The 16106-nt window shown below is 38.5% G+C and overlaps 2 protein-coding genes across 2 annotated transcripts; one reads left to right on the top strand and one right to left on the bottom strand.

Annotated features, from left to right (window-relative positions):
- Positions 1-1394: 1394 nt before the first annotated feature.
- On the top strand, positions 1395-2318 carry LOC114032310. The gene has a single exon (XM_027847559.1). It carries the CDS (start codon positions 1398-1400, stop codon positions 2316-2318), a length of 921 nt encoding a protein of 306 aa, XP_027703360.1. The 5' UTR covers positions 1395-1397.
- A 12573-nt stretch (positions 2319-14891) lies between these two features.
- On the bottom strand, positions 14892-15830 carry LOC114032304 (olfactory receptor 150-like). The gene has a single exon (XM_027847556.1). The coding sequence runs from the start codon at positions 15825-15827 to the stop codon at positions 14892-14894; it is 936 nt and encodes a 311-aa protein (XP_027703357.1). The 5' UTR covers positions 15828-15830.
- Positions 15831-16106: the final 276 nt, after the last annotated feature.

Raw genomic sequence — 16106 nt, 5'->3', positions numbered from 1 at the left:
GTAACACATTCATATTTAGGGCAGCAGAAAGAATAATAAAAAAAAATTTCTATGGCACTATCAGGGAACTTATTCAACCACTCAAGTCTGAAGCTCTGTTACATTGAATAGTATTTACTCTGGCAACCTCAGGTCAGACTCTATGCATTCACCTGATAAAACCAGGATTCCATGACCTGGGGTCCAGGTATATGATTTAAAAAAAACTATTTTGATAACTGTATTCTGTATTTTGATAACTGTATTTCAATATAATCAGTTCTTTTTATGCCCCTATATTTTCTTTTATGTATTTAAAATATTATTTGAGAAGGGTCCATAAGATTCACTAGATTGACAAGAAATGGTTAAGAATTCTTTTTCCCCTCAATCCCAAGAGCACCCTAAATTTGAGTCTAGACATGGCCAGAAGATGGCAAAATTGTGAAGTAGATGCAATTAGCCTTCAATATCTGTCCTGAGTTTCAGTAGCACCTTATTCACTTTGTCAGGAGCCAAGGGATTTTTATACCACTTTGGCTTTCTGATACTGTCACCCCATCCTCTCATGAGTACACACTTTGAACCTTCCTGTCTGGGCAGTGTAGCACGTACTAAACTTTTCCTGACCCTTTGGTATTAAAATTTGCTTGTCCTAAATCTTTATCCATTAGGATCCTGCTTTTCATTAGGTGAAAATTAGTCAACTCAACAAACTCATTCATACTAACATGTTTATTTGATATACTTTGAAGCATAGTAATAACAAATAAATAATAACGGTAACATTTATGGGTCCTTTTGGAAAAAATGATCTGACTCAAATGTGGGAATTTTACTTATGATGGTAAGGTAATGATGTAGGGTCAAGTGACATCCCCAGAAATTCATCTGGCCTTGAAAATAAAGGATGAATTTTCTCCTTTGCTCACTTAAAGACTATGGACAGGAGACCTGATACAACCTTCAGACTAAAAGTAAAGAGAACCTGAAAGGTGCTTCCAGCAGAAAGTATTTGGTGTTTGGTCTGCCAAAGCATGGATGAGAAGTTTACAGACCTGTGTGAAGGCATGCTCTTTAGAGCAGCTGACTTCATTGAGAGGATGAGGAATTAGTAATCACAATAACCAGATATCAGCAAAGTGAGCACCATAGTGAGCTTTACTGACAGTTTAGGACAGTCAGGGCAGCTGTGTCATACCGCTGAGCCATCCATGCTTCTTGAAAACAATATACTTAGTCAGTTCCTGCTCCTTCCTTGTGTTTGGGAGAAAGCAGAACTCAAAAGCCCACCTGCCCTTCAATAAAACCATTCCTCAGTCCTGATTAATTCTGAGGGGGTGAGGAGATTTATGCTGTGTGTGGTATATATTTAACCCCCTACTTCTGTCTACAGACAGACCTCGCCCCTGAAGAGCATGACTGCAAAAAATCATTCGACAGTGACTGAATTTATTCTTGCTGGGTCAACTCACCAGGAAGAGCTCCAGCTCCCCCTCTTCATTCTCTTCTTAGTGATCTATGTAGCCAATGTAGTGGGGAATTTGGCCTTGATCCTGTTAATTGTACTGAATTCACATCTTCACACTCTGATGTACTATTTAATCAGCAACTTGTCCTTCATTGATCTTTGTCATTCTTCTGTCATCACACCCCGAATGCTGATTAGCTTCTTGTCAGAGACAAACACCATCTCTTACCCTGAGTGCATGATTCAGCTCTGTTTCTTTCACATTTTTGCTATTGCTGAATGCCACATGTTGGCAGCAATGGCATATGACAGGTATGTTGCCATTTGCAGTCCCTTACTATACAATGTCATTACGTCCTATCAAGTTTGCTCTTTTCTTGTAATGGGAGGGTACTTTCTGGGGATTATTAATTATACTATCCACACAGGCTTCATGCAGAGATTGTTGTTTTGTAAGGCCAATGTGGTCAACCATTACTTCTGTGATCTCTTTCCACTCTTAAGCTTCTCTTGCTCCACTACTTACATCAATGAAATGTTGATTTTATGTTTCAGTGCATTTAATATACTTGTCCCTACCCTAAGCATCCTTAGCTCTTACATCTCTATCATCAAGAGCATCCTCCGCATCCATTCCGCTGAGGGCAGGTACAAAGCTTTCACCACTTGCACCTCCCACATTGTTGCTATTATTCTTAGTTATGGCTCTGCCATGTTTGTATATCTGCAGCCATCTTCAATCAACTCTATGGACCGAGGAAAAGTATCTTCTGTGTTTTACACTAATATATTTCCCATGCTGAATCCCCTCATTTACAGCCTCAGGAATAAAGATGTTAAAATTGCACTGATAAAAACCCTTGAATAAATAGGATTTTCATGAGAAGACTTGTGTTGTGACCTTCGACAAATTGCCTGAATTATTCATAAAAGACCTAGTGGAAGAGAACTTTCTCCAAGACAGTATATCGAAAAATCAAGATTTTGTTTTTCCTAACACTTTCAGACTTCCTTGTTCACTTTAAAGTTATCAATGTCCAACATGATGGTGAATCCAGATACAATGATATTATTAACTACACTGTAAAAAATGTTGTAATTATAAAATATATATGAATTATGTATGTATCTATGCCTGAATATAGAAATGAATGAAGTATCTATCCCTAAAAAATGTGCTTGAATGAAACTTTGCGACCAATATAAAATTGCTGCAAGGCAGAAGACATAGGTGTTAGATACTACGTTTTACTTTTGGAAACTGTACTCCTCTCCACCCCAAAAAAAACTTTGTGCTAACTGAGCAGATTTCAATACATTCAGTTTTTAATAGATGATGGCAATCTCACTGAAAAGCGAGACAGTAACCAGAGACCAGGAGCAAGAAAACAATTGAATGACAAGAAATAAAGTTAAGAGTGACTGATAAATGGTCAGGGACAGAAAGACTAAACAGTAGAATAGGAGTAGAAGCAACCACAAGTCAGAGAGAGAAAGGCAAGTTGGAAGTCAGACAAGGAAGTCAGTGGGCCTTAGTACCATAGGGAGATTGCCAGGGCAGCTGTGAGCTACTGATATATTTTCCTTCCCCTATATCAGGCAGACTAAAGGGTTAACTGGGCATGAGAACCCAATTATTTGGTTATTAGTGAGTAGAAGACTTGGTACTATATCTAATTCCATATGATTACCTGTTAATCTGTTTCATTAAATGTCTTTGATTTGATATTTGCACATATATATGTATACATATATATATCTATGTCTATATGTCTATTAATGATTTCAAAGCTGTTAATTACTGTTTCTGCCATATTTGAGCTCTAAATTGTTGAGGTATTTTATCTTTTTTTTCTTTTAAAAATGTTATTTTTCTCATGAACTTAATTGACAACAAATATAACCATTCCAATATACGAAGAAGACAAAAAAAGAGGATTGTATTTGAAATTGTGAATTATTCTTTTTGAACCACTTATTTTTAAGTTGTATATTAAATGAATAATAAACCTACCTTCTTCATTTGTATCCACTTTTGAATGTATTTTTGTTTGCTTCTGTGTATTTTACTGACATCTTTCTTTCTTTCCTTTTTGGGAGGGCTATCTCTGTCTCTTATGAGATGCCTACTCTCCAAAGGAAGTAAGAACTCCATGCTATTCTCCAGAAACTGTTTTTCTGTCATTGCTTTTCCCCCGACTTGAAACTCCACATTATAGGAGTAGGGATGTGTTTGGAAGCAAAATGGGAGTTGGTAGTCAGGTACCAATTGATGACTTCTCAAACACAAGTTCATCTACAAAGCAGAACTATGACAAAGAAGCTCTTGGCATCATCATTGATGTCAAAAGAAATTTTACAATTCCAGAGATCAGCTATTTTTTTCTAAAATCAATGTATTGAATATAATTAATGTAGTCTCTATCATTCTTTTTTTATGGCAATTTTTATTTATTTATTTATTTTTGTTTTCAACATTTACTTCCACAAGATTTCGAGCTCCAAATTTTCAGCCCATCTCACCCCTCCCCCACCCTAAAATATCCTGCATTCTGAATACCCCTTCCCCTCGTCTGCCTTCCCTTCTATCTCTCCCCCCTTCTCTTATCCCATTCCCCTTCAATTTTCCTGTAGGGTAGGATGGATTTCTGTACCCCATTTCCTGTATTTCTTATTTTCCAGTTGCATATGAAAACATTTTTTTAAAACATGTGCTTTTAAAGCTTTGGGTTCCAAATTTTCTCTCTTCCTCCTTCCCCAACCACCCTCATTGATAAGGCAAGCAACTAAATGTAAGTTATATATGTGCAGTTATGCAAAACACTTCCATAGTAGACATGCTGTGAAAAACTAACTCTATTTCCCTTAATCCTATCCTACCCACCCCATTTATTCTAGTCTTTCTTTTGACCCTATCCCTCCTCAGAAGTATTTGCTTCTGATTACCCCCTTTCCCAATCTGCCCTCCTCTCTATCATTTCCGTACTCCCTTGTCCCCTTCCCCCCTCCCTATTTTCCTGTAGGATAAGACAGATTTCCATACTCAATTGAGTGTGCATGTTATTTCCTCCTTAAGTCAAATCCTATGAGAATAAGATTCACTCATTCCCTCTCACCTTCCCCCGTTTCCCCTCCACTGTAAGAGTCTTTTCTTTTCTGGTTTTTTTTGTGAGATAATTTACCCTGTTCTACCTCTCCCTTTCTCGTTCTCCTAGTATAATCCTCTCTCACCTCTTAATTTTATTCTCCAGATATGACCCCTTCATTTTCAACTCACCCTGTGCCCTCTATCTACCTATCTATCTATCTATCTATCTATCTATCTATCTATCTATCTATCTATCTATCTATCTATCTATATATACGTACATATAATTTTTTCCCCTCCAGCTACCCTAATACTGACAAAGGTCTCATTAGTTACAAATATCATCTTTCCATGCAGGGATATAAACAGTTCAACCTTAATAAGTCTCTTATGATTTTCTCTTTCCTGTTTACCTCTTCATGTTCCACTTGAGTCTTGTATTTGAAAATCAAATTTTCTATTCAGCTCTGGTCTTTTCATCAAGAATGCTTGAAAGTCCTTTATTTCACTGAATGACCATTTTTTCCCCTGAAGGATTATACTCAGTTTTGGTGGGTAGGTGATTCTTGGTTGTAATCCTATCTCCTTTGCCCTCCGGAATATTATATTCCATACCCTGCGGTCCCTTAATGTAGAAACAGCAAAATCTTGTGTTATCCTGATTGTGTTTCCACAATACTTGAATTGTTTCTTTCTGGCTGCTTGTAACATTTTTTCCTTGACCTGGGAACTCTGGAATTTGGCTACAATATTCCTAGGAGTTTTCCTTTGGGGATCTCTTTCAGGAGGAGATCGGTGGATTCTTTCCATTTCTATTTTGCCCTCTGGTTCTAAAACATCAGGACAGTTTTCCTTGATAATTTCTTGAAAGATGATGTCTAGGCTCTTTTTTTGATCATGGCTTTCAGATAGTCCAATAATTTTTAAAATCTCTCTCCTGCATCTATTTTACAGGTCAGTTGTTTTTCCAATGAGATATTTCACATTGTTTTCTAATTTTTCATCCTTTTGGATTTGTTTTACAGTGTCTTGATTTCTCACAAAGTCACTAGCTTCCAATTGCTCTATTCTAATTTTTAAGGAAGTATTTTCTTCAGTAAGTTTTTGGACCTCTTTTGCCATTTGAGTTAGGCTATTTTTTAAGGTGTTATTTTCTTTAGTATTTTTTTGGGTATCCTTTACCAAGCTGTTGACTTGATTTTCATGATTTTCTTGCATCACTTTCAGTTTTTCCTCTACTTCTCTTACTTGCTTCTCAAAATCCTTTTTGAGCTCTTCCAAGGCTGGGACTGATTCATATTTTTTCTTGGAGGCTTTGAATATAGGAGCTTTTTACTTTGTTGTCTTCTTCTGGTTGTATGTTTTGCTCTTCTTTGTCATCAAGGTAGGATAATATAGTCTGACTCTTTTTGCACTGCTTACTCATGATGCCAGCCAATTATTTGAGTTTTAAACTCTTTGTTAAGGTAAAAGTCTGCTTCCAATGTGGAGAATGTACTGTCCCAAGCTTCAGAGGTTTGTACAACTGTTTTCAGAGATGCTTCTAGGCATCTGAAAATTTTCAGTTCTTCCAAGGTGCTATAATAAGGGGCGAGGTGTTTTCTCTCCACCACCACAACAAGCTCCACCACACCAGTGCTCCTCCTTGCCCCAGGACCGCACCTCAGAACTGTGACCCAGATCCAAACACCTGTAAAACAAGAGATTCCTGCCTTAGCACTGGCGAAGAGAACCCTACAATCCCCCTCTGATCAGCCACTCAATTCCCCCTCAGTCTTTGGACCAGAAGCTCAGGAAACAGCTGTGGCCCCGGGCTGTGCTCGAGACTTGTGGCTGAGACCTAGCTCCTCTTTCACTGCAGTAACAGACTTTTCCCACTGACTTTCCAAGTTGTCTTTGGCATTCATGGGTTGAGAAGTCTGGAAACTGCCACAGGTGCCTGCGATTCAGTCCTCTGAGGCCTGCTCCAGGGTCGCTGCAGCCTGTGCGCCCATGCCAAACTGCGCTCCTCTCCCCACCTGGCGCGATATACATTTCTGATCAACCATCCATGCTGTCTTTGGCTGGAAATTTGTTTCACTCTGTCTTTTTGTAGATTCTGCTGCTTTAGAATTTGCTTAGAGACATTTTTTATACGTATTTGGAGGGGTTTGGGGGGAGAGCTCAAACAAGTCACTGCTTTCCCTCCTCCATCTTGGCTCTGACCCCAGTCTCTAACTTTCAAGTAGAAAAAAATTAAGATTTAAATAACTTACATCAGAATGTATATATCAAATCAAAGAAATAGAAAATACATATAGTATTGAAGAATAATTCAGAAGAATAGTGAACTTAACTTGGTTCAGACATTTGGCAATCCCTCTCTGTTTCCCTCTCACTGGGCTTTCTTTCTGTCTGTATCTAAATTGCCTGCTACTGGTAGTAGACACATCCCAAATGAACAACCTTTTAAGTTTTCCAATTGTAGCTAAAAATGTCTTGCTGGTTTTCCATTAAGAAAAATAACACAACTTTCTACAATTTTGGAGGGTTTTTTATAAATATGAATTTATATAATATGATATTAATGTAGTTATATATTATGTAATGTATAATGCATTATAAAATAAATATGACGTAACATATAACAAATATATAAATAAATTTATAAACATAATTTTGGGAGGTTTTTATAAATAAATGATGCAATCACATTTCCTAATTTTATAAATGAATGGTAACTGAAGTCCTGAGTTGTTGCTTGTCTAGGTGACATATTAAGTTTCAGAAACAGTGGTACCTATGTCTTCATTATTTTCAGTCTTTTTGTCTATTCTATCCCTAGGCAAGAGATTTTTAACCTGAGGTCCATGAACTTTCTTGGGTGTTTATGGATAGATGACAGGGGTCTGCAAATTTAGATGGAAAAAATGACATCTTTATTTTCACTAACCTCTAACTGAAATTTAGTATTGCCATTCAATTGTTTAAACCATTATTGAGAAGAGTTCCATAGACTTCAGCAGACTATCAGAAGGTCCATGACATGAAAAAATGTTAAGAACCTTTATTTACCCTAAGCAATAACCTACTATCACATCTCATAGATTCAATAAATAGGTGGGGTACTTAACACAAGACTTTGAGTAAGTATTGTTTACTATGCCTACCAATGTTTTACAATCTGGGGTCTGGACATATTTTAGAACTGTTATGGAGGTAAAATCTTTAAGATTTGGAGATTAATTGATAAGTGGGCTGAGAGACAGCCCTGGCCCTTAAGGAAATTTGGGGTAAAAGACCAGTTCAGGTGACAAACTTAGGGACCGTTGTTGCTTGTGTGAGCTCAAGCCCTTCTGAATAGAGGAGAGTTTCAGAAACCATGCCAAAGACATGCAAAGACTCCTTATTTTGGTAAGAGCAGTGACAAAGTTAATCATAGGATAAGTTAGATTCTCTTCCTACTCTCCTTTCTCTTTCTATTGTCCCTTTAGCTAATTATAGTATTTCGAGGTACTAAGTTATAGATCAGGAAACTAATTCTGCATCATGGAACCCCCAGAAAATGAAAGTGGTCTCTCTCAGACTTTGGAGATTTGACTTTTCCTGTCCAAAAGGGAAAAGTTGGGAAGCCATCTTCAGTCAGCTAATCAATAAACATCTATTAAGCACATATTAAATTCCAAGAACTGTACGAAGCATTGGGGATACAAAGAAAGGTAAAAGACAGCCCCTCTTTCAAAGAGTTCACAGTCTAATGATGGAAACAATATGCAAACAAGTATAAACAAATAAGGTATATATAGGATAAATTGTAAATAGACACTAGAATTAAGAGGGATTCAGAAAGACTTTTCTATAAGATTGGATTTTAGCTGGGACTTAAAGGAAGCCAGAAGGTCAAATTTCAGGCATGGGAGACAGCCAGTGAAAATGCTTGGAGTCAATAGTTGGAGTGTCTTGTCCAAAAAACAGTGAAGAGACCAGTATCATTGAATTAAAGGATATGTGGGAGGTATAAGGTGTAAAAAGTTTGGAAAGGAGGGGAAAAGGGATAGGTTATGAAGGGCTTTGAACATCAAAAAGAGAATTTTGAATTTTATCCTAGAGGTGATAGGGAGTTGCTGAAATTTCTTGAGTGAGGTCAGAGTGAGATGGTAAGACCTGTGCTTTAGGAAAATCACTTTGATAGCTGAATGAAGGATGGACTGGAGTGGGGAAAGACTCGTGTAAGGGAGAACAACCAGCAGATTATTTCAATAGTCCAGGTGTGAGACGATGAGGGCTTATACCAGGGACGCGACAATATCCGAAGACAGAAGGGAGCACAGGAGAGAGATGTTACCAAAGCAAAACAGACAGGCCTTGGAAACAGATTAGTTATGGGGGTGAGAGAGAGTGAAGACTCAAAGCTGACACAGGCTATTAGCTTGGGGAACTAGGAGGAGGATGGCATTGTGGATGGCAATAGGAAAGTTTGGAAGTGGGGAGAATTTGGGGAGGAAGATGATGAATTCAGTTTTGAACATGCTCAGTTTAAGATGACTGTGGGAAAGTTATACTGTCCTTTTTGTGTTTATCAGAACTTGTGTCCTGTCTGGTTCAGCCTTACATTACTTTCTATAACACTGTCTCAGTCTGTAGAATGCAAGTATACAGTAAGAGAATGATATGATAGGGATAATATGGATAATTTGTGAGAGAGAATGAAGTTCTTGACATTCTCCCTTTACTGTCTCATTATCACCTTAAATTATCATATGCATCATCAGGTTTCTAATTGCAATTGAATCTTCTAGATATGGATAATGAGAGGAATATGTCTCCATATTTTACTATCTCATTCTTCTCTCAAAAATGCAGACTTGGGGCAGTTAGTTGGCACAGTGGTTAGAGTTCTGGCCTTGGAGTCAGGAGGACCTGAGTTCAAATCCAGCCTCAGACACATAACGCTCACTAGCTGTGTGACTCTGGGCAAGTCACTTAACCCCACTGCCTAGCAACAAAAAAATGCAGACTATGATTTTTGCAAAATCATGGACATGGAATTAATTAGAAGTCACAGGGGCTACCCGATTGTCATACTGTTTAAAAATATCTTTTTCTACATTGAAGCAGATAGGTATTATGAGACAAAATTTTCAATCAACATTATCATTCTTCAATGAAAAATGTTATGTTCTTGAAGAAAATAATTTTAAAGTATTTTTTCCATTTTTAAAATTATGTGATGGAATCATATGAAAACCAGGCAAATATTTCTCTGAATGAATAACAAGTCTTAATGCTTTAGAATGAGGGAGTGGAGAATGTACTGGATTTAAGAGTCATGAAACCTGGCATTGAGTCCCACTTCTGCCATTTAACAGCTTTCTATGACTCTGGGCAAGTTCATTTCTCTGAGTTTCAGTTTTCCTATCTGTGAAATGGTATAATTATATTATCACTGCTTTCCTCACAGGAAGGGGGATTGTGAGAAAGGGCCATGAGGAATAAAGAAGAAAATGAAATCTCAAAATTTGTGAAACTGTTGTAATCTGAGAGGTTCAGAGACCCCTCAAGGACTGGAGTACAGGACTGGGTCTTCTGGAATTAATTCACAGACTCAAGCATTCTTTAAGTCAAGTTGACAAAGATTTATTGTTAGGTTTTTCAGGGGGCAAGGGCTCTTAAGGAACCAGCGACCTTAATGGTGTTCAGTTAAAGTTATATAGGATAAACTACTGTAAAACATGTGCCAAATATGCTAACTAGGTGATTCAGGGTGAAATTAGGGAGTGGTTAAGGGGTGGTCAGTTATTAAAGGAACATGCACTTTTTGTATCTACTGCACAGGCATTTTACCCAGAATTAAAAAGGAAAAGCCCAAGGAGGGGCTACAGAGAGGTGTGGTTTTTAGGTCTGCTATGTCACTAAGTTAACTAGTGGTCAGGGCCGAATGAGGGTTTCCCAGTCTGCCACCAATCAGTATCATGTTTGACAAGACAGATGTAGGGAGTATACATATGTTTAGAATTCACATAATGAGGAGTTCAGGATGTAGATAATGAGGTAGGGAGGTGGTATAGATAGTCCAGTAGGTATGAATATCTTTATGACCCAGTACAAAGTCAATTCGAAGTAATAACTCCTTCAGGTGCAGTTTGTAAGCACACCAGGGAGAGAGATAAATGTGTTCCTGAGGCCCACTCATTAGTAATGGTGAGGCATAGTGTCCTTGGGCTGGGGAGAAACTGCCAGATATAGTGTTTCTGAGGCTAGGGAAAAATATGGTCTTGGAATTGGGGTCCCAGTACAAGCACCCAAGCACCCCATCAAAACTGTAATAAGAAATTTATAAGAAACAAAAGCTCCAATGATACAATCATGCTCTGCATCACTATAATGTTAATTCACATAACCAAAGGTACTCCTAATGTTAAAAAGTTTTATTGTAATTATGTTAGGTTTATACATCAAGATAAAAAATTTTAGCTTCTGATTGATAGAGAGCATGAGCAACTTTTCTTTTTATCTGTAATACTATGATTAACTGATCTTTAATGATTGGAGGGCAGCTAGGTGGCACATTGGATAGAGTACCAGGCCCAGAGTCAGGAAGACTCATCTTCCTCAACTCAATCTAGTCTCAGCCACTTATTAACTGTATGACCCTAGGCAAGTCACTTAACCCTTTTGGCCTCAGTTTCCTCATCTGTAAAAGCCCCTGGAGAAGGAAATAGCTAACCACTCCAGTATCTTTGCCAAGAAAACCCCAAATTGGGTCATGAAGAGTTGGATACAGCTGAAAAATGACTAAACAACAAATGATTGTCAGACAAGTCTGGGAGTGATATAAAAAAAATTTAAAGTAATATTAATTAATGTTCTATCTCTGACAATCTCCTCTCTTGCATTTTTCTTCTTTGTTTCACTTTTCTCTTTGAGTTTCCAGTCCTGATGAAGGGAAAAAGATATTGAGGATTGCTGTTTTTGTTTTTTTTGTTTTTTTGTTTTTGTTTTTGTTTTTACGTCCTTGGAGATGCCTGGGAAGGAGGACACAGTGATGTTACTAGTTATGGGAATGAGAAGAGAGTGTTGGGGAATGACATTGTCTCCCCAGATTCACTATATTGGGGTCATTATGTTTTGGGAGGGATGTGTTTCTAGGATGTTTAATTTGTCTCTTGTCCTACACCCAGCTATGTAGGTGAGAATCTTAGGGTTTCTATAGACCTAATGGCCCAATTTGTATTTATGTATGCCTCTGGTCTCACTCTCTCAGCTTGCATTGGTCAAGCCTATACAAAAACTCAGCTTGACAAGGTGATCAGTTAATTAAGTAAGGGATTTATTCAGGGTTAAGGAGTTGCAATCCAGAAAAATGCACTGTCCTATTCAGAGAATTTCAGTGAGGGAAGTTACAAACAGAGTTGATATACACTCAGAAGGGGTGGCTAGCTAGATAGAGCAGCAGTTGGGTCACAGGTTATTTATCTCAGGGTGATAGCACCTTCCTGGAAAAACCACAGGATTGGTTTAGGCTGCTTCTAGCAAACACAGGCAGGCTTCTGGCCAGGCCTCAAAAGGGTCACCTGTAGGGTCAACAGAATAGCTGAAGGGCAGGAAGGAAGGAGTTGCAGAAGTGTCTTTTGAGATATCTCTGTCCAGGAACAATGTTGTTAGAAACTGCTGGTCTCAGCAAAGATTCCCAGGAGTTTACCTTGAGGGTAAGAGATATTTAGAAATTGCTAGTCAGAACAGGGTAGGGGTTCCAGAATTTCCAAGGTACTGACACATTTGCACTAGAAGGTCAGATCCCCCTTCCCGCCTTTCCCTCTACTGCTAATCAGGGATATGCAGAAGACAACTTATACAACTCTGAGCTCATTGTTAAATTCTTAGTGTGAATATTTATACCTTAGAAATCAGCAAACCAATTCATTGCTTTGTTTTTTGTTTTTTTTTTTTGTTTGTTTTTTGTTTTTATCGTCTAGCCTCAGGGCTGGGGAACCTACAGCCTTGAGGTCACATGTGGCCCTCTAGGGAGATGAGTCCATTTGACTAAATCCAAACTTCACAAAACTTCCCATGAATACCTCAGAGTCTCCATTGAGATGAGTAAGCATGAAGTTAAGGTACAATGATAGTAAGACATACATGTAGGCAAGGCAAATCCATGACTCTGGAACTGTGAGGCCTTGATGTCCTTTTTCCCTCAAAAGAATCTTCATGAACTTCATTGAAGGATGTGGCATTAGTGATAACCCATTTCTCAGCTGGATTGGCTTCTCTCAGGTCATGGCAACTGATTTGGACTCATGGCTCAGCTAAATCAGGTCCTCCCAAGACATGGCACCTTGGTGGGTTAGTTGATCTGCTACTTAGTTGGGCTAAGCATATTCCATGGTTGTTGTGGTATCTACTAACTGGTCATGGCCACTGCCAGACTTAACCAAGTGAGTTGCTTCGTCATTGGACGTAACTGCCCCTGGGCTAGGCTAGGAAGATAATTCCAGTGCCGGATTGGTTCTTTCTGCTGAAGTGTTATAGTGCACTGTTCAGCTCAAGTGTTACAGAGCTGCTTCATTCAGGATGAAGACTATTAGCCTAGGGTTTGTAGAAGCCTTTCCTTTTTGACTTTCTCAGGGGTGCATCCCTGAGTTTTGTCACCTTCCAGGCAGGAGGCAGGAAAGACAGAACTCTCAGATGCAACAATTCTTGATTCAGAGGCCCCTAAGTGAGAGACCCCACCTTAATTTATAATAACGGGCTGGCTATATTGCCCAGATTCTTGTTGGATCTTATATAAAACAGTAGAAGGTTTTGAGTCAGTCTGTGTTCTGGGGCAAGTTCATTTTCTTGCTGGCCATTTTATAGACAATTCTATTATTCATAGCCTCAGGAAGAGAAAGGATTGAACAACAACAACAACAACAACAAAAGCCTGACACTCCTCTCTGGGTGTGAAATGGTTCATTTGCCTCACTTTACACTTTGTGGTCTTCGTCTTTGTCTCTTTCAGCCTTCACATGGGGCTGAAAGGCACACCCTTACATTCCTTAAAGAGACTGAGGTTTGTCTTTTTGAGGTGACAATTAGAAACTGAGGTGATTCCCATCTATTGGGGAATGACTGAATAACTCGTGGTATATGAATATGATGTAATACTATTGTGCTACAAGAAATGATGAGCAGGCCAACTTCAGAAAAACCTGGAAAGACTTGGTCTGATGCTGAGGGAAATGAGCAGAACCAGGAGAACATTGTATGCAGTAACAACAACATTGTGCTATGATCAACTACTGTAGACTTACCTCTTCTCTGCAATACAACCATGCAAGACAATTGCAAAGGGCTCATGATGTAAAATGCTCTCTGTCTCTAGACAAAGAACTAAGGAGTCATAATGCAGATTGAAGCATACTATGTTCACGCTTTTTTGGTTTTTGTTTTATGTTTCTCCTGGTTTCTCCCTTTTGTTCTGATTCTTCTTTCACAACATGACTAATATGGAACAATGTTTGCATGATTGTCCACATGTAGCCTATATCAAATTGCTTATTGTTTTGAGAAGGGAGGGAAAGAGGAAGGAATATTTGGAACTCAAAATCTTATAAAAATGAATGTTGAAAACTAAAATAAATATATATATATTTTTTCCAAATAGAGAGACTCAGGCTTGGCCAGAAAGTAGGCACAATTCTCCTACATCCTTGCACATGTCTAAAAACTTATCTGACCATGTTCTGCCCCTCCTCAAAAACTTCAAACTTTCCTTATTATATCTAGGATGAAATACAAATACCTCAGCCTGGCATTTAAAGCTTCAGTAATCTGATCCTAATCTTCCATTCCAACATTATTTAAATTTACTCCTTTTACTGCCACCTCTGTTACAGTCAAACTGACAGTCTAGCTGCTCCTCATGCACAACATTCTATTCCTCAATTCTGTGCCTTTGCATAATTGGTCCTCTATGTCCAGTGTGTACTCTGTCTCCACTTCCTTGTCAAAAAATCCTTAACTTACTTCATTGTTCAGTTTAGGTGCCACTTCATATATGAACCTTTTCTCATCCCACATTTATTCACATTCTTTCCCCCCTTAAAATTAATGATTCCATATTATATCAATGATTTGTATATTGTTCATATTTATTTACTTGTCGACATCCTAGATTGCCCCCCATTTCAATGTGCCTGTCTCTTTTTTCCGTAAGATATTGTATTTTTCATAGTGCTTTTATATATAGTTAGGTCATTTGATTCTCACATTAACCCCTTGGGGTACATTAAGCAGTTATTCCTATCTCACAGACCAGGGATCTGAGAAGTAGAAATGTAAAATTATACATACTAGGTCATAGCATTAGTCTCTGACTCTCTTGCTTGTTCATGAGAACCTTATTCTCTCATATGTTTTCTTCAGGGCAAATTTGACATCTTTATTCCTTAGGCTATAGATCAGAGGGTTTAACATGGGTAGGATTATAGTATAAAACACAGAGGACACTTTACCCTGGGTCATGGAGTGAACCGATGATGGCTGCAGGTACACAACCATGCCAGAGCCAAAAGCAAGAGAAACAGCAGCAATGTGGGAGCTACAGGTGGTAAAGGCCTTGAACCTGCCCTCAGTGGAACGAATGTGAAGGATGCTGGTGACGATGAAGATGTAGGCGCTAAGGATAGTCAGAGTCGGGGTGAAGATGTTAAATGCACTTAAGAACAAGACCAAAAGTTCATTCACGTAGGTGCTGGAGCAAGATAGGCTCAGGAGGGGAAGGAGATCACAGAAGTAGTGGTTGATGACATTGGCTTTGCAAAACAACACTGTATGCATGAAGCTCACGTGAATTGTGGAGCCCACAACTGCCAGAAAGTACACCCCTGCCACGAGCCAGGAGCAAACCTGATAGTTTATTATAACATTATAAAGTAGAGGTCTGCAAATGGCAACATAACGATCATAGGCCATCACTGCCAACACGTGGCACTCAGCAATAACAAAAACGAGGAAGAAATAGAGCTGAGTCATGCATTCATGGTAGGAGATGACATTTTTTTCTGAGATAAAGTTCACCAGCATTTTTGGGATGATGACAGTGGAGTGACAGAGATCAATGAAGGACAAGTTTCTAATGAAATAGTACATGGGGGTGTGAAGGTGGGTATTCAATATAATTAATAGGATCATGCCCAAGTTTCCTACTACACAGGCTGAATAGATGAGCAGAAAGAGAATAAATAAGGGGAGTTGGAACCTTGGCTCATCTGTTAGGCCCTTGAGGAAGAACTGGGTCACTGTGGAGTGATTATTTGCATCCATTACCTCCAGCAGCTAAATCTCTGTTTAGATGGGGAAAACAAAACAAAACTAAACTAAACAAACAAACAAAAAGAAAACAAACATGCTAGGAGCATACTCAGAATAGTAGAGACAGCACTCAGACTTGGGCTCCCACATGTGACACAGAATTAAGAGTATAGAATTTTATTGCTGATCTGCATTAATCTGGGAAGTTTCATGATTGAATGGTCCCTACACCAATGAAATTACAAGTCTGGCTAAATAAAGAAAAATAAAAATATCTTTTCCCAAACTTTC

Source organism: Vombatus ursinus, unplaced genomic scaffold (genome assembly GCF_900497805.2).
Source record: "Vombatus ursinus unplaced genomic scaffold, bare-nosed wombat genome assembly UNPS02015414.1, whole genome shotgun sequence".
NCBI classification, from domain to species: Eukaryota; Metazoa; Chordata; class Mammalia; order Diprotodontia; family Vombatidae; genus Vombatus; species Vombatus ursinus.
This window is presented reverse-complemented; position numbering and strand designations above follow the sequence as displayed.